This window comes from Cetorhinus maximus, chromosome X (genome assembly GCF_964194155.1).
Source record: "Cetorhinus maximus chromosome X, sCetMax3.hap1.1, whole genome shotgun sequence".
NCBI classification, from domain to species: Eukaryota; Metazoa; Chordata; class Chondrichthyes; order Lamniformes; family Cetorhinidae; genus Cetorhinus; species Cetorhinus maximus.
Window position 1 is genome coordinate 9,043,086 of NC_135917.1, and position 25,801 is coordinate 9,068,886.

Consider the following 25,801-nt stretch of genomic DNA (forward strand, 5'->3'; position numbering starts at 1 on the left):
GCGAGAAGGGAAAAATAGAGATGTTGATTATAGAGAGGAGAGGGGGAAGGGTGAGAGAGAGGGAATCATTGAGCAAGTGAATCATCTTCACTCTTATTCCCTACTGACAGATTGAGTGACAAACTTGGATCCAGGTTTTCTCAGTTAAGTGGGGGTGGGAGGAGGGTGAGTGCAGAGGGGAAGATGAGGATATTTCCTATTCCCTTCCTTACCTCATCACCCAGTGGTCTACAGTATTTAGCTCCCTGAGGTGTTCCGCAAGGTAATCCAGGTGATTGTACACATGTGGCTGGCAGATTCATGTGACAGAAATGTCAGACTCAAACAAATGACCACGAGAGAAACAAGGTTAAATCTTAAAAGAAGTCCCAGACACTTTGGTTTAATTTATAAGGGGTCATTTTGCAAGCCCCCACTCCAGGGGGAGGCTTCCCTATAGCCCTATCTCTGACCTGTGCTCTACCGAGCAAAATTAACTTTGCACTTAAATCCTCACCTTATAAAATGATTCCATAGTCTGCGACTGCTTTAGTTAATGATGGGAATGGGTACATATTGTCTGTCAAATTGACAGTCCATTGAAAGATGAGACTGAAAGTCTAGTCCATCCATCCATTCGTCTATCCCATGTTGAGGAAGACAATCTACAAAAATTCAGTTGTGGCTACTTACTCAAACCTTAGAACAGTTTACAGCGCAAATTCATTGATTGCACAGCACATAGCTGCGCTCAACAGGAGCACAGGTTGGAGAATCAGCACTCACTGTTATGAACCTGTCACCAGTCCCCACTCCCTTCAAGCATTCGGCAGGAGGGGGAGGGCTGAGTGGCCAAATTGATTAATTTATCCCTATGATTAACTGGATTAGAAGGATATGCTGATAGGGTGAGATGAAGAGGGGTGGGAGGAGGCTCCTGTGGAGCAGAAACATCGGAGGTTGGGCCGAATCGCCCATTTCTGTGTCAGTCACCTCATTGCTCTTTGTGGAATCTTGCTGTGCTCAAATTGGCTGACAATGGACTGTCAATTGCTGCATTTACTTACATTACAACAGCGATCTGACATCCCCAAGACACCCCAAGGCGATTCACAGGTGATGAATTACTCTTTAAAGTGTAGAGTGCCACGTCAAGGCAAGTTCTCACATTTCAATTCTATATTTCTGGAATATTATCATTTGGTTTTCAAACGTGTTGCCATAGCCTTGAATTCCCTATCATGTGAGATCACACCACCCTCCTGACACTGTGATCAAAGTGTCACGGGTAGTGAGCGTCAGAATAAACAGACGTGGACTTTGGCTTGATGAGCCTCCTCCCCTATCTTCCCCTCACCTGGTCTATTGGTTACGATTGCCAGTCACTGAGCATTGAACCTGGAAACCCAATAAGGACAGATTATTTCAACAGGACTTCTGAGCCAAGGCAAGATAGTAGAAGCATGGTTTGGGGGCAGTGGGAGGGCTTGTTACCTATGCACGCAACGAGTACAAATGACACCAAGTCTGTTAATCGCTCAATAGCAAGCACCACCATGGTTCATGACCAGGAGATCGTAGAGGTATCGTGACACAAAGTTGTCAAGCGGCAGTTTTGGGCTCAGATGCAAATTTTGTAGCTCTCACTGTCTAAAAAGGTCGCCTTGTTCATTTTCAGTGCAGCTGGTCATTGCTATAATCAGAAACATACATGGTTTATTTTTGGGGTGGGGGATTTTGTTGGGAGTTTTAGGCTGCACTACTAATGAATATAAAAATAAATAAGGTTCATGAGTAGCCGTCACTGTCAATCCAGTGGGTCATCCATTCCTTCTGATATTGCGTCTTTTTTTCATCCATGTGTTGCTGTCGCTCCTCTTTTCCTATCCGCACAGCGTGGTATTGTGGGACGGTATCGTTGTAACGGGAACGCTTAAAAAATCCACACTGCAAATGACAGGGAAAGAGACAGAGAGAGAGGACATTTTAGAATGTGGTATGAAATCACAGTCTTGATATCAGGCCACAGGCAGCCTTCGGTTTCTATAAGCAACACAGGACTTTAGATGTGGCTCTTCCCACTTACCCAACTTGCCCCGTGTAAGGTGCTGTCTCTCTATCATCCGCAATTCCAATACTGCCCCTAAAAAGGCTATTCTTCATGTGTGAGCTCAAATACTGAGTGTCAGTCTGTTGTTCAACCATGGGCAGCAGCACAGGTGAACCTATCCTATTCCCCATCCGTGCCATTTCCAGCTGATTTATTTGCCCTCTTCTCTCCTCCCTATCTCAGGGTCACTTCAGCCAGATCGACGGACTCAGCAGGGAGTGCAGCAGCAGAAGGGAGAGGCTGAAACAGGAGCTCACCTCATCCCTGTTGTCCCCTGCTCACCTAAAGGGGAGCCGCTCGTTTTGGTTTCTGGCCCTTCCCATTTTCCTGGGGTTTTTGTTTTAAAAGACACCGAGGCACCTCTTTTATGGTCATGGCTTTGCAGTCGTGCGGCGCCCTCAATAAATCACAAAATGGGGGAGCCAATCGCTTCAGGCTGCAAAGCAGGCCGGCTGCCACTTCTTTAGGGCCGCATCCTTGCTGGGAAATGTGCCGTTCATCTTCAGTTAGGTACAGGAGACCACTGCCTGGGGACCACAGTGCACTGTCCCTCCCATGCCAGTCCCTCAACAGGGTCAGAGCGCGCGAACAGCAATGGGCACTCACACCAGGGCCATTTTGGATGGTGGGGCTAGTCAGGTTATCTATAGGCCTCGCGCGATCGCACAGCTGACTAAACTGACACCAGTCAGAAGTGGGGAAATACAAAGGGATACCCCCCCCCCACTGGCGGAATTCTCACTTTCTCCGAGAGAGCTTCGAAAGAAGACAAGTGTCTAAGGTTTAGAGGCAGGCGGGCACCGAACCCTCAGGCTTAATAGATGCTCAGGGGCAGATAGGATTCAGGGAGAGTCTGAGAGAATGTCAGGGCGATGATGGCACACACGTTCAGCTGAGAAACTCGGGTGTGCCCATGTTGTGGGGTGTCGGGGGGGGGCACACAGGGTATCTCCCTTGCACATGAACAGTAAGGCCCGAGAGGGCCTCTGATATGGGACCTTGGGCCTCAGCTCCGTGGAGCCAGTGAGCTGCGATGATCTGCCAGTGAAGCTGCTGCGACACTCGCACCCATCACTCGGGCAACGTCATTGCAGAGTGAAATCGGCCAGCGTGTAAGACGAGCACTGCGCCAAATCCCACCGGTTTCCCGACAGGCGGGGTGAGGTTAAAACTGGAGCTCCCTCAGCCACCTCCCAGCACCTTCATTCCAGCAGAGGGGAACGTCACAGTGAAGCCTAGTCCTGTCTGCATCTGATCTGCACACATCATCACTAGACAGTGATCAGGAGTGGACCCCCTCTCTCGCCCTCTCTGCAGCCCTCACGGTTGCTGCCCTAGCTGAGATCAGCGGTCTCAGCGTAGACAAGGCCTCAAACTTGGGACAGTCTCGTCTGCGACGTTTACTATCCCATCAGCATTGCTTTTAGCTGGTAGGCCTCTAGCAGAGCTAAAACCTATTTCTGACAACCATTTCCTCTGAGCTGCTTTCCGGCATGTTAATTGCCTGTTTGTAAAAGTTTCTTCCATTATAGACACAATTAAAGAAAAAAATTCTTTCATCACCATGTTTCCCCTCTTCTGCTTCATCAGTTAACAAAAAAACTTGCATTTATGTCACACATTTCACACTACCAGACAACTCAAAGCATTTTACAGCCAATGAGATACTTTTTCTTGAAGTGCAGCAATGTAGGAAGCACAGCAGCCAATTTGCACACAGCAAGGTCCCACATAGAGCAACGTGATAATGATCAGATAATCTGTTTTAGTGATGTTAACTGAGGGATAAATATCGGCCAGGACACCAGGGAGAACTCCCCTGCTTTTCTTTGAAGTAGTGCCAATGGGATCTTTTACATCCACCCAAAAGATGGCACCTCCAACAGTGCAGCACTCCCTCGGTACTACACTGGAGCGTCAGACTGAATTTTTTGTGCTCAAGTCTTGGAATAAGACTTGAACCTGGAACCTTGTGGGTGAGAGGTAAGGCCTACTGAGCCACAGCTGACACACAGAGAGAACATGTACGTGGCTCAGTGGTAACATTTGTGCCTTGGCGTCAGGCGGTTGTGGGTTTAAGTCTGCTCTAGAGATTTGAGCACCTAATCCAGGCTGACACTCCGCTGCAGTGCTAAGGGAGTGCTGCACTGTCGGAGGTGCCTTTCTTCTGAACGGGGTGTGAAATCAAGGTCCTGTCTGCTCTCTCAGGTGGATGTTAAAGATCCCATGGTACCACTTTGAAGAAAAGCAGGAGACTTCTCCCTGGAACCAATATTTATCCCTTAATCAACTGTAATAAAAACAGGCGATCTGGTCATTATCACATTGCTGTTTGTGGGAGCTTGCTGTGCGCAAATTGGCTGTCACATTTCCTACGTACCAATAGTGACTGCACTTCGTTGGCTGCAAAACTGGTATTTATCTATAATCTATCTTTCTATCGCAGACTCCGACCCCACCCCTGAATTTTTGATGCCAATTCTGCTCCTAGTTAAATGCGTCTGAGATTGTTTGGACAATCTCATTGATCTACCCATCTCCCATTGGTGTCGTATTGCATTAAATGGACGATGCTGCGCATCCTGTTCACTAACTGTCGGAGCTTCAGGGAAGGGCAAAGAGTAGCTTGTGAGTAGAGCCAGCTTGTTTGGAGACAGTAGTCAAAAGCAACCGAGGGAGACCCTTAAAAGAGAGCAAGGGAGGAGAGACAGAAGCCGAAATAGTGTTTAATATGTCCCAAGGTGGAAATGTTATTTTGCGGTCACCTTTCTTCATGCAGCTTGAAGCAATCACAAAGCCCCAGCACTCCAGGCTAGCATTATCTCAGAAGGGAAAAAAAAAAGCTGATTCAACCGTTACAAAGAAGTAAAACAAGCTTGTGGGAGGAAAAGTGTCACAGACCTCGGGATAAAACCACTCAAATAAAACACATGTTTCATGCAGAGCATCTCAGGCTAATCTTAGGGCGGAATTTTAAGGCCCCGCCATTTGCGGTGGGGGGGGGGGTGGGGGGTGTAAAATGCGGCGGGCCGTTCAAAAGTCCATTAACTTCGGCAGGACCGTAAAATCCCGCCAGCGTAAAATTCCGCCCTTATTGTGCACACACTAAAAACAAGTCCAAACTACACAAGGTGCGGGGCAATAAAGAAAATCAACAGAAAAGCATGCTGAACACACACTGCAAATCCATCTATTACTGCCACATGACACAGAAAATGGGGCGGATAGGGGAGGTGGTGTAAGGATTATTCCCTGAGCAAATCACGACTATTTCAAATATGCCTATTGATGCCTTGCCACAGGCAATACACTCATGCTCACACTGAGCTAGAAGATTCAATTGGTCTTTGGTTAGGACTATGAATTTTTTTTTTATTCATTCATGGGATGTGGGTGTCACTGGCTAGGCCAGTATTTTTTGTCCATCCCTAATTGCCCTGTTCAGAGGGCATTTAAGAGTCAACCACATTGTTGTGGGTCTGGAGTCACATGTAGGCCAGACCAGGTAAGGACAGCAGATTTCCTTCCCTATAGGACATTAGAGAACCAGATGGGTTTTTATGACAATGGTTTCATCAGACTTTGAATTCCAGATTTTTATGGAATTCAAATTTCACCGGGAGTGGCGGGATTCAAACTCAGGTCTCCAGAGAATTACCCTGGGCCTCTAGAACACTAGTCCAGTGACAATACCACTACGCCATCACCGCTAACCCCTACTCTGAGGACAACCTCCCACCACCTCCCCCCACCACTCCCCTCACCAAAGTAAAACCAAACTTCATCAATATTATTGAGCTAAAAGACTTGTGGCACTCAGCAAGGGATGATGATGACGCGTGGTGGCTCTGAGACACAACATAAAGTTGATCTAAGGAGCTAAGTGGAGACTCAATGGATTTACACGCAGGGTTTTTCCATTTGCCAAAAAAGTGAGCTGGGGTCTACTGGGTTTGATCGACTTTATGCTCAACCATCATAACGTGGACTAGAAAAGCTTTACTTGCTGTTAGCTGTTTGAGCATCAGATACATCTAGTTGCTCAGTGTGAATGACTCATTCCTCTTTTCAAGGGAAGATAGAAAATGGGTTTAGTTTAAGGGAACATAACTAGTTCTACACCCCATTCTTTGAACTGTAGATCTGTTTAAATATTTGAGACTTATTTATAATCCTTACACACCTCCAGCATACAAGTGCTCAATGCAGAAGGACACACTATACCAACTGGCACTACCACAGCAATCCTCAGACCAAGCACAGGCTTGTCGCTACAATTACCGCTGCAGATGTCAGCATTAAGCCTCGGTGGCCAGTTTCTCCTGGTCAGATGGCTGGGTTTGAAGATGAGCCCTGTGATATTCAGTTTCATACTGAGACTCTTTATTCGTTCGCTTGAAGAAACCGCACTACAAGGAAGCAATATTCGTCCAGCATTACGACAGGGAAAGCAAGTCAGGGTGAGTGAGGCACACCAGAGATGGTGCAGGTGCGTGCGGGATTACAGGAGGCAGCATTTTCTGGCATTTAGAATATGGATTATTCTTGGATAAATGTCTCCTGTCGGCATCCTTGCTTCAATTTGACAGCAGGTTCCCCACATCCTTGCGAAAAGTTCCTGAAAAAGCAGGAATTCTGAACCCAGCAGGCACCCATACCACCATCTCAAGCCGAGTAGGTTGTTCTTTTCTCACTCAAAGGCAATCACAGTGCTCCTTACTTGGTATTAGGCATTATTTATTTCACAGTTCATTTTGCAAGCATTGCCTTTCCTTCCCGTGGTCATTAATTTGGACATTTAACCAGTCTTTGGAGAAGATTTTCTCTGTGCGTTACAGAGCGCAAGATTCTGATATAAAGAACATTTACGATTCAGTTGCACACAGCGATCTGAGGAAATTTAATCCCACGTGGTCAAGAATTGCAACTGCACGTCAAATGCATTTGAAACTCAAGTTACACATTCGTATTTGAGTGAACTGATTCCAGTCTATCATGTCCACCTTTACATCCAAAATTGGCACAAGGTCACAGCAAGGTAAAAAACTCAAAGACTGGGTTACAATACTGTAGTACCAATTCTCCATCCTACGTTCCCTTGGAGCCTAGTTGCCCACTACCAGTCCAGACATGATGGGCTGAATGGCTTCCTTCGGTGCTGTAACCATTCTATGATTCTAGCTGGAGAACAGGCATAGAGCACGAAAGCAAGGATGTTATGTTGAACTGTATAAAACACATGGCTCAACCTCAACTGGAGTATTATGTCCAATTCTCGGCAGCACACTTTAGGAAGGATGTGAAGACATTAGGGAGGGTGCAGAAAAGATTCATGAGAATGGTTCCAGGGATGAGGAACTTCAGTTATGTGGACAGTTTGGAGAATTGTTCTCCTTGGAGGAGATTTGATAGAGGTATTCAGAATCATGAGGGGTCTGGACAGAGTAGATTGGGGCCCGGAGTCAATGTTGAGCACTCCCAAGGTAATTCCCTCCCGACTGTATACCACTGTGCTGCCACCTCTGGTGAAGGTGGAGTCTGGGACATTATCTGTAAGATATGATTCTGTGAGGATGACTATATCTGGCTGTTACTTGACTAGTCTTTGTGACAACTCTCCCACCTTTGGCACTAGCCCCCAGATGTTAGTAAGGAGGACCTTGCAGGGTTGTCTGGACAGGGTGTGCCAGTGTCGCTTCCAGTGCCTAAGTCAATGCCAGTTTTTATCCTGGTTCAACTTTCCACAAGGTAACTGGGCAAGGGCAATAATGGAGTGTTGCTAACATGACTCGCATCCCAACAAATAAAACAAAATCCTTCCTTTCACATGAGAAAGATCAGTGGAAACAACAATATCTGTGACATTATGAAGTGATTATATGAGGTTTAATGATGCTAACAAATTGATTTACATAAAAGTATGGAAAGCAACTGTCCCATCCTAAGTGTCACATCATGTATAAAACAACAAATGGCAGCACAACTATCTAGTGCAAATACCTCCACCTCAGCTGACTAATAAAGTCCAAAGCAGGGTTGGATCAATCATTACCATAACATTTAGCAGCTTACAGCAGGAAAAACAGCAAACATCCCTTTCTATCCAGATCCTGGGTGCTGGTGTGACATAGACCAGAGGTAGCATCAGACTGGTAAAATCATTCACGATGCCTGAACCGAAAATTTCTAAGTGCGTCAGCCTCAAATGCAGCATCCTGCTTTTTTCACTGGAATGCTACCTCAGCATCTTGCAACTCATTGCTGAAAAAACAAATTCTGCACATGTTTGAGACCTCCAACCCCACAGGCCAACAAACAGGCTTCTGGTCTGAACTGGTTTAAATGAAAGTCACCCAGTTAAAGAGTGATCTTTCGTATCAAATCCATGCTTACCTTCCAGAGTAGGAACACAAGCAGAGCCAGGACTAGGATTCCGGCGAGGACAGCAATGAGTATAATCAACCAGGGTGCTCCGACATATGCCACACTTGCCTTTTCTGGGTATATTGTCAAGATATTCTGGATAGATTAAAGGTGACAGTATTGTAATACATGCTCACAGAATCAGAAAGCAGTTTGCCATTTTTCCCCTCTGGCTATTGAACATATGTGTGTGTGTGTGTGTGTGTGTATGTTTGTGTGAGTGAGGGTTTGGCTGTGGGTGAGTTTGTGTGTGTCTATGTGTGTTTGTGTGTGTCTATGGATGTGCCTGTGTGTGTTTGTGTGTGAGTGGGTGTGTGTGCATTTGTGTTTGTCTATGGGTGTGTCTGTGTGTGTTTGTGTGTGAGTGGGTGTGTGTGCATTTGTGTGTGTCTATGGGTGTGTCTGTGTGTGTTTGTGTGTGAGTGGGTGTGTGTGCATTTGTGTTTGTCTATGGGTGTGTCTGTGTGTGTTTGTGTGTGAGTGGGTGTGTGTGCATTTGTGTGTGTCTATGGGTGTGTCTGTGTGTGTTTGTGTGTGAGTGGGTGTGTGTGCATTTGTGTGTGTCTATGGGTGTGTCTGTGTGTGTTTGTGTGTGAGTGGGTGTGTGTGCATTTGTGTGTGTCTATGGGTGTGTCTGTGTGTGTTTGTGTGTGAGTGGGTGTGTGTGCATTTGTGTGTGTCTATGGGTGTGTCTGTATGTGTTTGTGTGTGAGTGGGTGTGTGTGTGTTTGTGTGTGTCTATGGGTGTGTCTGTGTGTTTGTGTGTGTTTGTGTGTGAGTGGGTGTGTGTGCGTTTGTGTGTGTCTATGGGTGTGTCTGTGTGTTTGTGTGTGTTTGTGTGTGAGTGGGTGTGTGTGCGTTTGTGTGTGTCTATGGGTGTGTCTGTGTGTGTTTGTGTGTGAGTGGGTGTATGTGCATTTGTGTGTGTCTATGGGTGTGTCTGTGTGTGTTTGTGTGTGAGTGGGTGTGTGTGCATTTGTGTGTGTCTATGGGTGTGTCTGTGTGTGTTTGTGTGTGGGTTTGTGTGTGTCTATGGGTGTGTCTGTATGTGTTTGTGTGTGAGTGGGTGTATGTGCATTTGTGTGTGTCTATGGGTGTGTCTGTGTGGGTTTGTGTGTGGGTTTGTGTGTGTCTATGGATGAGTGTGTGTGTGTGTGACTGTGTGTGTTTGTGCGTTTAGTCTATAAAACAGGCTCTGGAAAAGCTGCAAGAAGACATGGTTGCAGACACTTAAAATAATGGCAGTCTTGCCATTTGTCTTCCTCCAGCTGAAAGTGGGGAAGGAGGTGAGGGGAAAGTGGGGGAGGAGGTGAGGGGAAAGTGGGGGAGGAGGTGAGGGGAAAGTGGGGGAGGAGGTGAGGGGAAAGTTGGGGAGGAGGTGAGGGGAAGATGGGGGAGGAGGTGAGGGGGAAGTGGGGAAGAGGTGAGGGGAAAGTGGGGAAGGAGGTGAGGGGAAAGTGGGGGAGGAGGTGAGGGGAAAGTGGGGGAGGAGGTGAGGGGAAAGTGGGGGAGGAGGTGAGGGGGAAAGTGGGGGAAGATGGGGAGGAGGTGAGGGGAAAGTGGGGGAGGAGGTGAGGGGGAAAGTGGGGGAGGAGGTGAGGAGAAGATGGGGGAGGAGGTGAGGGGATGATGGGGAGGAGGTGAGGGGATGATGGGGGAGGTGGTGAGGGGAAAGTGGGGGAGGAGGTGAGGGGATGATGGGGGAGGAGGTGAGGGGATGATGGGGGAGGAGGTGAGGGGAAAGTGGGGGAGGAGGTGAGGGGAAAGTGGGGGAGGAGGTGTGGGGAAGATGGGGAGGAGGTGAGGGGAAAGTGGGGGAGGAGGTGAGGGGAAAGTGGGGGAGGAGGTGAGGGGAAAGTGGGGGAGGAGGTGAGGGGAAGATGGAGGGGGGGTGAGAGATAGGGAATGGAGAGGAACAGGAAGGATGTGCAGCAGCAAGTTCCTGAGGGTACAAATTCATTGAAAACATGAATATTTACTGTTTCCACATCATCGAAGTGAGAGAAACAGGGGCTTCAATTCTTAAAAATTAACTTTTCTTGTCAGGTTTTGAATGGGTAGCAGCCCTCAAGAGAGATGGAGGCGAACTCCTGACGATCAATGTTTCTAACTGATGGGAATGCTACAGCGAAGGTTCGATTTGGAGTAATGTCTTTACCTCAGCAGCAGCGCTCTTCACCTTTAGGTTTCTGATGCTTGACTTCACACTGATGTCAGCACGAATGATCAGCTTAATGGAACTGAGTGAAGCATACTCCTGTAATTTCAATAACACTGCTTTAAAACAACAAAAATCCATCCTTTCCCCTCCCTGGATATTCATTGCTAACCAAGCTAGCGGGCAGAAGGCAGGACCATCACCAACCATGAAGGTCCTTAAATCGAGGTCAGGGGTGGGAATCGTGGCCGATATTTTCCTTTCTCAAGCCCCACAGACCAACTGCAGTGCCTGCACCACAGAGATCAGCAGCTCTGCACAGACCAGCATTGAACCTGCAACTTCAGTTCTCAAACTCCCTCAACCCCAACAAGGTGCCTTTAATCCAACCTCCTAAAAACATAGCTTCCCCGAACTATGTGACATTTCAGTCTCTCACATCTGTCACCCTTATCGTCTTCAGTGAAATTGGCAATTTAATGTCAATTAGGAATGTAGGGACAGGAGGAGGCCATTCAGCCCCTCGAGCCTGTCAATTGGATCCAGGTTGATTCTGTACCTTAACTCCACCAACCCGCCATGGTCCCATGACCCTTAATAATAATAATTGGTTCTGAAGTCTGGTCAGGTTTAAAGTCGGGAATTAGGAGTTGGATTGAAGCTGATCCAACATCTCTTCCTAGTCAAGCCTCACCAGTAGAGCTAGAGACCTTATTTCCACCAATCTGGGCTGGAATGATCTTATGAGACAATTGTTTATAACGCTTACCTCCAGGAAGGTGCTGTTCCACAGGCGTGCACTTATTTTCACTCTAGTTGTAGTGTCCAGGACTTGTAGAGGACATTGGAAGACAATACAGTTAGCAGTACCCTTTTCACAATCCTGTGGGGACATGTTTTTGAAGATTAGAATCAAACTCAGTTTGCAAATGGACAATACATAACATGCATCACTGGTTATTCTAAGGAACAACAATGCAGTGCTTGGGACTGATCCTCTAATCCCCTAACTATCCCATCAAAGACCATCCCTCCAGTCCCCTAACTTGTCAATCAAAGACCATCCCTCTAAACCCAAACTCTCCCATAGAAGATCATCCCTCTAGTCCCCTAACTCTCCCATCGAGGACCATCCCTCTAATCCCCTAACTCTCTGAACAATGATCATCCCTCTAATCCCCTAACTCTCCCATCGAAGACCATCCCTCTAATCCCCTAACTCTCCCATAGAAGATCATCCCTCTAATCCCCTAACTCTCCCATCGAGGACCATTCCTCTAATCCCCTAACTCTCTGAACAATGACCATCCCTCTAATCCCCTAACTCTCCCATCGAAGACCATCCCTCTAATCCCCTAACTCTCCCGTCGAAGACCATCCCTCTAGTCCCCTAACTCTCCCATCGAAGACCATCCCTCTAATCCCCTAACTCTCCCACCAAAGACCATTCCTCTAGTCCCCTAACTCTCTGAACAATGACCATTCCTCTAATCCCCTAACTATCCCATCAAAGACCATCCCTCCAGTCCCCTAACTTGTCAATCAAAGACCATCCCTCTAAACCCCAAACTCTCCCATAGAAGATCATCCCTCTAGTCCCCTAACTCTCCCATCGAGGACCATCCCTCTAATCCCCTAACTCTCTGAACAATGACCATCCCTCTAATCCCCTAACTCTCCCATCGAAGACCATCCCTCTAATCCCCTAACTCCCTGAACAATGACCATCCCTCTAATCCCCTAACTCTCCCATCGAAGACCATCCCTCTAATCCCCTAACTCTCCCGTCGAAGACCATCCCTCTAGTCCCCTAACTCTCCCATCGAAGACCATCCCTCTAATCCCCTAACTCTCCCATCGAAGACCATCCCTCTAATCCCCTAACTCTCCCATCGAAGACCATTCCTCTAGTCCCCTAACTCTCTGAACAATGACCATTCCTCTAATCCCCTAACTATCCCATCAAAGACCATCCCTCCAGTCCCCTAACTTGTCAATCAAAGACCATCCCTCTAAACCCCAAACTCTCCCATAGAAGATCATCCCTCTAGTCCCCTAACTCTCCCATCGAGGACCATCCCTCTAATCCCCTAACTCTCTGAACAATGACCATCCCTCTAATCCCCTAACTCTCCCATCGAAGACCATCCCTCTAATCCCCTAACTCTCTAAACAATGACCATCCCTCTAATCCCCTAACTCTCCCATCGAAGACCATCCCTCTAATCCCCTAACTCTCCCGTCGAAGACCATCCCTCTAGTCCCCTAACTCTCCCATCGAAGACCATCCCTCTAATCCCCTAACTCTCCCATCGAAGACCATCCCTCTAATCCCCTAACTCTCCCATCGAAGACCATTCCTCTAGTCCCCTAACTCTCTGAACAATGACCATTCCTCTAATCCCCTAACTATCCCATCAAAGACCATCCCTCCAGTCCCCTAACTTGTCAATCAAAGACCATCCCTCTAAACCCCAAACTCTCCCATAGAAGATCATCCCTCTAGTCCCCTAACTCTCCCATCGAGGACCATCCCTCTAATCCCCTAACTCTCCCATCGAAGACCATCCCTCTAATCCCCTAATTCTCCCATCGAAGACCATCCCTCTAGTCCCCTAACTCTCCCATTGAAGACCATCCCGTTAATCCCCTAACTCTCCCATCAAAGACCATCGCTTTAGTCCGCTAACTCTCCCATCAAAGACCATCGCTCTAGTCCCCTAACTCTCCCATCGAAGACCATCGCTCTAGTCCCCTAACTCTCCCATCGAAGACCATCCATCTAGTCCCCTAACTCACCCACCGAAGACCATCCCGCTAATCCCCTAACTCTCCTATCAAAAACCATCCCTCCAGTCCCCTAACTCGCCAATCAAGGACCGTTCCTCTCCAATCGAAGACCATCCCTCTAGTCCCCCAACTCTACATCGAAGACCATCCCTCTAGTCCCCCAACTCTACATCGAAGACCATCCCTCTAGTCCCCTAACTCTCCCATTGAAGACCATTCCTCTAGTACCCTAACTCTCCCATCAAGGACCATCCCGCCAGTCCCTTAACTCGCCAATCAAAGACCCTTCCTCTTCAATCGCAAACCATCCCACTAATCCCTTAACTCTCCCATCAAAGACCATCCATCTAGTCCCCTCACTTCCGCATTGAACCCCATCCCTCTTCATTAGTTGCTGCTGCTGGGGTGGGAGGGATCAATGAACAAGGCAATGGGTTGGGGTTAGCTCTGAACCTATCGATGAAAATGTTTCACTCGACCTCACCATTGACTTATCACCACCTAAAAGCTGAACCTGTTGAAAGGAAGAGTTTGGATCAGTTACCAGGGTCAGATTCTTCTTTGCTTCTGTCTGGTGAGCCACTGGTTGCTTTTGGCCTGCGTTGTCACGCTGTGCCCTCTCTGAGTTCTGTTTCACTTGCGTATTATTACTAAATGCCTGTCAGCAGAGAAGAAAACATTAGAGAGCACCATTGTTCCGAAACCGTTTTTAAGATTCTGAGGAGTAAACTTTTATTTAAAAAAAAACTCCTCCACCCAATGAAAGAAGATATTGGTGTGTTTAGTGACAAAGCCTTCTTCTGGGGAGGGCTGGATTAGGTGGTGCCATGAGCTGGTACACTCTCCTTTCATCCCCAAGTTTTTTTCTATTCATTCATGGGATGTGGGCATCGCTGGCTAGGCCAGCATTTATTGCCCATCCCTATTTGCCCTTGCTCAGAGGGCATTTAAGAGCCAACCACATCGCTGTGGGGTCTGGAGTCACATGTAGGCCAGGTCAGATAAGGATGGCAGATTTCCTTCCCTAAAGGGCATTAGTGAACCAGATGTTTTTTTTACAACAATTGACAATGGTTTCATGGTCATCAATAGACTTTTAATTCCAGTTTCTTATTGAACTCAAATTCCACCATCTGCTGTGGTAAGACTGAACCCAGGCCCCCAGAGCATTAGCCTAGGTCTCTCAATTACTAGTCCAGTGATGATACCACTACACCATTGCCTCGCCCCCTGGGCTCAAGAACAGCTTTCACTGATGGACTGAAAACATCCAACACTGAATGAGTTTGAGCAACTTCAGTCCCCAAAATCTGTGGATTTACAGGGTCAAACAACAACAATTTATATTTATACAGCGCCTCTAACGTAATGAAACATCCCAAGGTGCTTCACAGGAGCGGCATCAAACAAAGTATGACACTGAGTCACGCAAGGAGATATTAGGTCAGGTGACCAAACGCTTGGTCAAAGAGGTCGGTTTTAAGGAGTGTCTTAAAGGGGGAAAGTGAGGTAGAGAGGTGGAGAGGGGTAGGGAGGGAATTCCAGAGCTTGGGGCCCAGGCAGCTGAAGGCATGGCCACCAATGGTGGAGCGATTAGAATCGGGGACGCTCAAGAGGCCAGACTTGGAGGAGTGCAGAGATCTCAGAGAGGTGTGGGGCTGGAGGAGATTACAGAGATAGGGAGGGGCGAGGACATGGAGGGATTTGAAAACAAGGATGAGAATTTTAAAATCACGACGTTGCTTGACCGGGAGCCAGTGTAGGTCAGTGAGCACAGGGGTGATAGGGGAACGGGACTTGGGGTGAGTTAGGACATGGACAGCAGAGTTTTGGGTGATCTCAAGTTTACAGAGGGTAGAATGTGGGAGAGCGGCCAGGAGTGTGTTGGAATAGTCGAGTCTGGAGGTAACAAAGGCCTAAGTGAGAGTTTCAGCAGCAGATGAGCTGAGATGGGGTAAGCTGGGCAATGTTATGGAGGTGGAAATAGTCAGTCTTAGTGATGGTGCGCATATGAGGTCAGAAGTTCAAATGTGACACTGAGGTTGCGAACAGACTGGCTTAATGACTGGCTGAAGAAGAGTCATATGGACTCAAAACGTTAACTGTTTTTTCTCTCTACAGATGCCGTTAGACCTGGTGAGTTTTTCCAGCATTTTCTGTTTTTGTTTGGCGTAATCTCAGACTGTTACCAGGGAGAGTCGATAGCGAGGGAACAGAGTTTGGAGTGGGGAGCAAAACCAAAGGCTTCAGTCTTCCCTATATTCGATTGGAGGACGTTTCTCTGGGGATAGGTCTAGAGTTTGCGCGATAGTGTGAATAATGATAGGGAGTCAGCAGCCCACTTTACATCTTTCTCAATTCTAGGCCTGTTCCCAAGGCACTGACAGCCTCTTTAGTAAAAGGCAGGGTTCAGAGCAGCTTACCAGATTAAGAGAGTTGACAGATTGTAGAGGATAACATTGTGGATTCCCATCCCCTTCAAATTCTATTCTCATTGGGTACAACAGCCATTTGCCATTGCTGATCTCGTGAGGCCATCGGATGTTCAGGAAAGCCAAGCTCAAGGTTTTCAGGACCTTGCCTGTGTTTTGCACCTGATGGACAGAGAAGATGGGCTATTATACTCGGACTGTGCTCAAGCTGTGTTCAGTGATCTCCTCCCCATGTTGTAACACAGCTGTCAGAGCTGAGGCGTTACTGCTTTCAATCCCCATTATAGGCCGCCCTTCGAAAGGAAAATCAAAGCTGTTAGAGACAAATCTATCAACATTCTCCTTATCTCTGTTTCTCATTGGGCAGTGGCATTGCACTGAGCAGTCAGTGAGTTAACAGTGTTTGGTTTGAAGGGTATAAACACTAAAGGAATGGGACAGGGATCCTCACCCTGTTAAAAAAAAGACATATTATCAGCAGAACCAATAAAGTTAATGACCCCAATCGAAGGAGATCATTCCGATGCATGAAAAGGGGCAATTCACCAATTACACAGTCCCGGGGACAAGCCTTATTCAAAGGGTCTGTGGATTGGAAACAGGGTCACAGCTGAGTCTCAGCAGCACTCTTTGAGTGCGCCTTTTTGCTGGGTGTGCAGGATCAGCTTATCGAGTCCCAGTTTATCGAATTCCAGTGGCCGCAAACTACTTTCCTTTTCCAGAATCCTAAAGGGCCCAAGCAATTTCCAATTTACTTCCTTTTATAAAGAATCCCACACTTCTGAGGTGTGCCAAGTTCCTTCCCATTCCACGATATACCAATGCACCAAAGTCCCTTCTGCTATCCTCCCCACAGAGGGTTTCACTGTTCAGTGAGTAGTTATTGAATATCTTGTACTTGCCCATAGCTCATAATCCACACTGCTGCCCACATTCTCCTCTTCTTTCATTGCACTTTCTCCCATTATGTCACCTCCAAAGAACACATGTTGAGGTCTAACCTCTCTGTGAAATGCAGAAAGAGCCAGCATTAAACAATTTTCACCGATTGTACAACTCGTCTCTGCTAACCAACCACAAATGAATAATCTTGCAGGAATGGCGGATGGAGTCATGAGTCAGGGAGGGGGAAGATCACAAAACAATGGAGCACTCTGTTCGTTGGCACCTGGCACTGTCACTGCCAGTTGGTGCTGGGCCAAACGCAAGAGCTGGCAACCCAGTCTGTTGGGGCAATAGGTTCCTCACTTTGGTGGCTGTAGGGGTGGGGTTTTATTGCTGAGTACAAGGAAAGGCGCTGTTTATAATTCGGGACAAATTTGAATTCACAGTAATCGGTGATCTCACTCAGAGACACAGCATTAAGCTGGTTGCTCTCACTCCTCACTAACTCACACAGTGAATTTGCGCATAGCAAGCCCCCACAAACAGAGGCAATGACCAGCTCATCTATTATGTAGAAACTGGCTCCTGTGTTTGCCTATATAAAAGTCACAACACGTCAATGTACTTCACTGGTTGTAAAACACACTGCTGAGGCCTTGAAAGGTGCTGGACAAAGGCAACTTCTCTCTTGTGTGGCTCTTGAACTGTGGGAGCATTTTGACAAGGTGCTGGGGGTAAGGACTGCTCAAATTCATTGCATCTGGGACACTTACAGCCAGCTGTCAGACGGAACTTTCGTCCCCGTCACTCTCGGCTAGGCGTAACCCCAGGTCATAGGTCAGGATCTTACCCGCTGCACTTTGAACTTTGACACTCCCTCTTTGAACAGGTGACAACGTTGCAACATAGGAAGCTGAGTTCTACCAGAAATGGGTTAGTTAGGAGGGAACACTTACCCAGCGAGGGAGAGTGGCAGGACAATCATTACTTGGGCATTGGCAGTGACTGGGTCCAGGTCAGTTTGTTCGCTGATGCTTTAAAAAGAAGCAAAAATTCAACTTTTCACAGTTCTCATCATAATAATCTTGATAAACTGGCATCGACTAAAAAAATACGATCCCTATTTTTGCCAATATATTAGAATTAAGCAAAAATGAAATGTCAATTCTCGAAAGCAGGATAGATGAGGAGACACAGCAGGCGGTGCCCTTGTCCAAGTAGGCAACATGGAACGAAGTGCAATGGCACCCTCTGCTGGCAGCAATGTGGTACATCAATTATCATCAATGGTCCATCTAAAAAGGATGATCGTGCTGCCTATCAGGGTGCCACAGTAGATTATAGCACAAATGTATCTTAACATGAGGTGCCCTTGTACATGAGGACAGGCTAAATCTTGTCCCAATACCATGCCAAAACTCCAGAAAGTGCACCCCCTGATGCCACAGGGGCAACTTGTTCATGCCCACAGTGTTCCAAAAATCAGTGAATTCAAATTTTGTAAATACACTTAAAAACGCAAACCTGACCTTCATCATCACGCATGCTGCATATTTTCAGCGTTTTCTATTTTTATTCTAGCCCAGTAACAAAAATAACTTGTATTTATATAACGCCTTTAACATCCCAAGAAACTCCCCAGGAGCGTTATAAAGCAAATCTTGAGAGTGAGCCACATAGTGAGATATTAGATCAGATGATCCTGAGCTCAGTCCAAGGCTTTAAAGAGTGTCTTAAAGGAGGAAAGTGAGGTAGAGAGGCAGAGAGATGTAGGGAGGGAATTCCAGGGCCAGGATTTTTCCAATGGCGGGTGGGCTGGGTGGGAGCGGGCACGGAGCTGATCGCCGCCCGTGATTGGCTGCACGCCGCCATTTTATGCGGGCGGGCCAATTAAGGCCCGCCCAGCGTAACGTGCTGCGGGTAGCGCAGACGGGGGGAGGAGGGAGAGTCGGGGCCAGCGCTCTTTCGCACAGGCGCGCGAAAGAGCGCAGCGATCTCCCTCAGGCACAGAGCTGCCTCAGGGAGATTGAATGGATATAAAAATGATTAAAGAATCGATTTAGAAATGTATTTCAACATGTCCTCTCGTGTGACTGTGTGAGTTAGGACACGGGCAGCAGAGTTTTGGATGACCTCAAGTTTACAGAGGGTAGAATGTGGGAGAGCAGCCAGGAGTGGGTTAGAATAGTCGAGTCTGGAGGTAACAAAGGCAAAAGTGAGGGTTTCAGCAGTGGATGAGCTGAGGCGGGGGCGCAGATGGAAAGTTATTACAGAGTTGGAAATAGAAGGTCTTAGCGATTATGTAAACTTATGGTCGGGGGCTCATTCAATAGGATGGCAAAATTCAAACAAATGGCTTCTGCAGCAAATCCAAGGTATGCAAGTGCTTTTCAAAGTTCCTTAGCAATGCACAGTGCTGTATTTTCTTGGGGGATGGGGGAGGAGGGGGTCAAGGAAGTAAAAATTACCTTGCATTTTCCTCCCCCAAGTATGACACCAAGGTTGCAAACAATCTGGTTCAGGCTCAGTTAGTTGCCAGGGAGAGGAATGGAGTCGGTACTGAGGGAACGGAGTTTGGAGCAGGAACCAAAGACAATAGCTTCAGTCTTCCCAATATTTAATTGGAGGAAACTTCTGCTCATCCGGCACTGGTTGTCGGATAAGCAGCCTGATAGTTTAGAGAGTGGAGGAGTCGAGAGAGGTGGGGGTGAGGTAAAGCTGGGTGTTGTCCGTGTAACCCTATAGTCGGGGGAGATCAAAGCAACCACACGGAGAAATAGGACCTCATCTCCTGATGATAAAAAGAAAGCCATTCCTCGGAGGTGATTCTGTTCTACTTTACCGTCCAAAATGACACTCACGTTGTTAGCTGAAGTAGAATTGGTAGAGTTGTCGTTTCGATGGTGATTTTAGAGGTACTTAAAATCAAGTAAAAGGTGACCTGTCAAAGAAAATAACTGGAGTCAGAACAACTGTGTGAGAGTGAATACCAATATCATGCAGCTCTTTGATCTGAGCACAGCGATCACCAAGTAAATACCCCTGTCCCCATCAAACACTCCCAGGGCAGGGACAGCATGGGGTTAGATACAGAATAAACTTCCCTCTACACTGTCCCCATCAAACACTCCCAGGGCAGGGACAGCATGGGGTTAGATACAGAATAAACTTCCCTCTACACTGTCCCCATCAAACACTCCCAGGGCAGGTACAGCATGGGGTTAGATACAGAATAAAGCTCCCTCTACACTGTCCCCATCAAACACTCCCAGGACAGGTACAGCACGGGGTTAGATACAGAGTAAAGCTCCCTCTACACTGTCCCCATCAAACACTCCCAGGGCAGGTACAGCACGGGGTTAGATACAGAATAAAGCTCCCTCTACACTGTCCCCATCAAACACTCCCAGGACAGGTACAGCACGGGGTTAGATACAGAGTAAAGCTCCCTCTACACTGTCCCCATCAAACACTCCCAGGACAGGTACAACACGGGGTTAGATACAGAATAAAACTCCCTCTACACTGTCCCCATCAAACACTCCCAGGGCAGGTACAGCATGGGGTTAGATACAGAGTAAAGCTCCCTCTACACCATCCCCATCAAACACTCCCAGGATAGGTACAGCACGGGGTTAGATACAGAGTAAAGCTCCCTCTACACTGTCCCCATCAAACACTTCCAGGACAGGTACAGCACGGGGTTAGATACAGAGTAAAGCTCCTTCTACACCATTCCCATCAAACACTCCCAGGACAGGTACAGCACGGGGTTAGATACAGAGTAAAGCTCCCTCTACACTGTCCCCATCAAACACTCCCAGGGCAGGTACAGCACGGGGTTAGATACAGAGTAAAGCTCCCTCTACACTGTCCCCATCAAACACTCCCAGGGCAGGTACAGCACGGGGTTAGATACAGAGTAAAGCTCCCTCTACACCGTCCCCATCAAACACTCCCAGGGCAGGTACAGCATGGGGTTAGATACAGAATAAAGCTCCCTCTACACCGTCCCCATCAAACACGCCCAGGATAGGTACAGCACGGGGTTAGATACAGAGTAAAGCTCCCTCTACACTGTCCCCATCAAACACTCCCAGGACAGGTACAGCACGGGGTTAGATACAGAGTAAAGCTCCCTCTACACTGTCCCCATCAAACACTCCCAGGACAGGTACAGCACAGGGTTAGATACAGAGTAAAGCTCCCTCTACACTGTCCCCATCAAACACTCCCAGGACAGGTACAGCACGGGGTTAGATACAGAGTAAAGCTCCCTCTACACTGTCCCCATCAAACACTCCCAGGACAGGTACAGCACGGGATTAGATACAGAGTAAAGCTCCCTCTACACTGTCCCCATCAAACACTCCCAGGACAGGGACAGCACGGGGTTAGATACAGAGTAAAGCTCCCTCTACACTGTCCCCATCCAACACTCCCAGGACAGGTACAGCACGGGGTTAGATACAGAGTAAAGCTCCATCTACACTGTCCCCATCAAACACTCCCAGGGCAGGTACAGCATGGGGTTAGATACAGAGTAAAGCTCCCTCTACACCATCCCCATCAAACACTCCCAGGATAGGTACAGCACGGGGTTAGATACAGAGTAAAGCTCCCTCTACACTGTCCCCATCAAACACTTCCAGGACAGGTACAGCACGGGGTTAGATACAGAGTAAAGCTCCCTCTACACCATTCCCATCAAACACTCCCAGGACAGGTACAGCACGGGGTTAGATACAGAGTAAAGCTCCCTCTACACTGTCCCCATCAAACACTCCCAGGACAGGTACAACACGGGGTTAGATACAGAGTAAAGCTCCCTCTACACCGTCCCCATCAAACACGCCCAGGATAGGTACAGCACGGGGTTAGATACAGAGTAAAGCTCCCTCTACACTGTCCCCATCAAACACTTCCAGGACAGGTACAGCACGGGGTTAGATACAGAGTAAAGCTCCCTCTACACCGATCCCATCAAACACTCCCAAGACAGGTACAGCACGGGGTTAGATACAGAGTAAAGCTCCCTCTACACTGTCCCCATCAAACACTCCCAGGATAGGTACAGCACGGGGTTAGATACAGAGTAAAGCTCCCTCTACACTGTCCCCATCAAACACTCCCAGGACAGGTACAGCACGGGGTTAGATACAGAGTAAAGCTCCCTCTACACTGTCCCCATCAAACACTCCCAGGACAGGTACAGCACGGGGTTAGATACAGAGTAAAGCTCCCTCTACACTGTCCCCATCAAACACTCCCAGGACAGGTACAGCACGGGGTTAGATACAGAGTAAAGCTCCCTCTACACTGTCCCCATCAAACACTCCCAGGACAGGTACAGCACGGGGTTAGATACAGAGTAAAGCTCCCTCTACACTGTCCCCATCAAACACTCCCAGGACAGGTACAGCACGGGGTTAGATACAGTGTAAAGCTCCCTCTACACTGTCCCCATCAAACACTCCCAGGACAGGTACAGCACGGGGTTAGATACAGAGTAAAGCTCCCTCTACACTGTCCGCATCAAACACTCCCAGGGCAGGTACAGCACGGGGTTAGATACAGTGTAAAGCTTCTTCTGCACTACTCCATAACTCTTAACACCTGTGTCGACCAAAAATCTATCAATCACAGTCTTCAAATTTTCAATTGACCCCAAACCTCAACAGCCTTTTTGGAGGGGGAGAGAGTTCCAGATTTCCACTCCCTTTTGTGTGAAGAAGTGCTTCCTGAAATCACCCCTGAATGGCCTGGCTCAAATTTTAAGGTTCTGCCCCCTTGATCTGGACTGCTCATCATTGAGGATAGATAGATTGAAAATATTTCCCATCAACAACAACGACCTGCATTTATATAGCGCTTTTAACATAGTAAAATGTCCCAATTTGCTTCAAAGGGGCAATTAGCAGTCGAAATGTAACACGGAGCCACACAGGGAGAAAATGGAACAACAAAGTCAAAAGCTCAGTCAAAGAGGTAGGACTGAAGGAGCATCTTAGACGAGAGAGAGGTGGAGAGCAGGAGAGAGTGAATTTCCAGACTTAGGGCCCAAGGCAGGTGAAGGCACGGCCACCAATGCTGGAGCGATGGGAATCGGGGGATGTTCAAGAGGCCGGAATTGGAGGAGCGCAGAGATCTCGGAGGGTTGTGGGGCTAGAGGAGGTTACAGAGATAGGGAGGGGTGTAGGGGCTGGAGGAGGTTGCAGAGATAGGGAGGGGTTGTAGGGGGCTGGAGGAGGTTGCAGAGATAGGGAGGGTTGTCGGGGCTGGAGGAGGTACATAGATAGGGAGGTTTGTAGGGGCTGGAGGTGATTACAGAGATAGGGAGGGTTGTAGGGGCTGGAGGTGATTACAGAGATAGGGAGGGTTGTAGGGACTGGAGGTGATTACAGAGATAGGGAGGGTTGTAGGGCCCCGAGGAGGTTACCGAGTTATGGAGGGTGGCAAGGTCTGCAGGAGGTTACAGAGATAGGAAGTGTAGTAGGGGCTGGAGGAGATTACAGACATAGGGATGGGTATAGGGGCCGGAGGAGGTGACAGAGTTAGGGGGTGTGATAGGGTCTGTAGGAGGTTACAGAGAAAGGGAAGGTTGAATGGGTTGGAGGTTGTTGTAGGGTGGCTGAGTTGCACTATTAATGATGGAGTTGATCTGCAGTCACTTCTTGGGTGGAAACATTAAGTTTATTTACAATATACTCAGCAGCAACTACACGTGTGCTTTCAACTCCAACTCTATCTCTACACTGGCTGATGAGGAAGCCCACGCTACTCTCCTATTGGTTGCTACAGATCATCTGATTTTCCTTAACAAGTATTATTCTTAAAGGTACATTGCACATGAAATAAAACCATAATTACTACATTCCTCCCCCTTTAACTTGGCTATACATATTATATTTACAAGTACAAGTACATTTTGAACAGATCTAGCAACTCAAGACTGGGCATCCATGAGATGCTGTAGGCCATCAGCAGCAGCAGAATTGTAGTTGAACACAATCTGAAACCTCATGGCCCAGCATATCCCCCACTCTACCATTACCATCAAGCCAGGGGATCAACCCTGGTTCAATGAAGAGAGCAGGAGGGCATGCCAGGAGCAGCACCAGGCATACCTAAAAATGAGGTGTCAACCTGGTGAAGCTATAACACAGGACTACTTGCATGTCAAACAGCATAAGCAGCAAGTGATAGCCAGAGATAAGCAATTCCACAACCGACAGATCAGATGTAAACTCTGCAGTCCTGCTACATCCAGTCGTGAATGGTGGTGGACAATCAAACAACTCACTGGAGGAGGAGGCTCCACAAATATCCCCATCCTCAATAATGGAGGAGCCCAGCACATCAGTGCGAAGGATAAGGCTGAAGCATTCGCAACAATCTTCAGCCAGAAGTGCCAAGTGGATGATCCATCTCGGCCTCCTCCAGAGATCCCAAGCATCACAGATGCCAGTCTCCAGCCAATTCAATTCACTCCACGTGACATCAAGAAACAGCTGAAGGCACTGGAAACTGCAAAGGCTATGGGCCCTGACAATATTCTGGCACAGAACTTGCTGCGCCCCTAGCCAAGCTGTTCCAGTACAGCTACAACACTGGCATCTACCCGGCTATGTGGAAAATTGCCCAGGTATGTCCTGTACACAAAAAGCAGGACAAATCCAACGCGGCCAATTACCGCCCTATCAGTCTACTCTCGATCATCAGTAAAATAATGGAAGGGGTCATCAACAGTGCTATCAAGCGGCACTTGCTTAGCAATAACCTGCTCACTGACACCCAGTTTGGGTTCTGCCAGGGCCACTCAGCTCCTGACCTCATTACAGCCTTGGTTCAAACAAGGACAAAAGAGCTGAACTCCCAAGGTGAGGTGAGATTTACTGCCCTTGACATCAAGGCTGTATTTGACCGAGCGTGGCATCAAGGAGCCCTAGCAAAACTGGAGCCAATGGGAATCAGGGGGAAAACTCTCCACTGGTTGGAGTCATACCTAGCACAGAGAAATATGATTGTGGTTGTTGGAGGTCAGTCATCTCAGCTCCAGGACATCACTGCAGGAGTTCCTCAGGGTAGTGTCCTGGGCCCAACCATCTTCAGCTGCTTCATCAATGACCTTCCTTCCATTATAAGGTCAGAAGTGGGAATGTTCGCTGATGATTGCATAATGTTCAGCAGCATTCATGGCTCCTCAGATACTGAAGCAGTCCATGTCCAAATGGACAACATCCAGGCTTGGGCTGATAAGTGACAAGTAACATTCATGCCACACAAGTGTCAGGCAGTGACCATCTCCAACAAGAGAGAATCCAAACATCGCCCCTTGATGTTCAATGGCATTACCATCACTGAATCCCCCACTATCAACATCCTGGAGGTTACCATTGACTAGAAACTGAACTGGACTAGCCACATAAATACTGTGGCTACAAGAGCAGGTCAGAGATTAGGAATCCTGCGATGTGTAACTCACCTCCTGACTCTCCAAAGCCTGTCCACCATCCACAAGGCACAAGTCAAGAGTGTGATGGAATACTCCCCACTTGCCTGGATGAGTGCAGCTCCCACAACACTCAGGAAGCTTGACACCATCCAGGACAAAGCAGCCCACTTGATTGGCACCACATCCACAAACATTCATTCCCTCCACCACCGATGCACAGTAGTGGCAGTGTACCATCTACAAGATGCACTGCAGGAATTCACCAAGGCTCCTTAGACAGCACCTTCCAAACCCACAACCACTATCATCGAGAAGGACAAGGGCAGCAGACACATGGGAACACCACCACCTGGAAGTTCCTCTCCAAGTCACTTTCCATCCTGACTTGGAAATATATCACCGTTCCTTCGCTGTTGCTGAGTCAAAATCCTGAACTCCCTTCCTAACAGCGCTGTGGGTGTACCTACACCACATGGACTGCAGCAGTAAGAAGGCAGCTCACCACCACCTTCTTAAGGGCAACTAGGGATGGGCAATGAATGCTGGCCCAGCCAGTGAAGTCCACATCC

The 25,801-nt window shown here is 47.9% G+C and overlaps 1 protein-coding gene across 2 annotated transcripts in view; it reads right to left on the reverse strand.

Annotated features, from left to right (window-relative positions):
• Window positions 1–760: 760 nt before the first annotated feature.
• Window positions 761–25,801, reverse strand: part of LOC144672753 (integrin alpha-7-like) — a 192,867-nt gene continuing 167,826 nt past the window's right edge. For both annotated transcript variants that reach the window (XM_078534718.1, XM_078534717.1), the window contains exons 17-25: window positions 19,639–19,718; window positions 17,734–17,811; window positions 16,795–16,897; window positions 15,884–16,054; window positions 14,005–14,118; window positions 11,440–11,553; window positions 10,671–10,769; window positions 8,483–8,608; window positions 761–1,926 (exon numbers count right to left, since the gene is read on the reverse strand). In XM_078534718.1, the coding sequence (XP_078390844.1) occupies window positions 1,768–1,926; window positions 8,483–8,608; window positions 10,671–10,769; window positions 11,440–11,553; window positions 14,005–14,118; window positions 15,884–16,054; window positions 16,795–16,897; window positions 17,734–17,811; window positions 19,639–19,718 (1,044 nt within the window). In that variant the 3' untranslated portion in view covers window positions 761–1,767. The remainder of the gene's footprint in view (window positions 1,927–8,482; window positions 8,609–10,670; window positions 10,770–11,439; window positions 11,554–14,004; window positions 14,119–15,883; window positions 16,055–16,794; window positions 16,898–17,733; window positions 17,812–19,638; window positions 19,719–25,801) is intronic.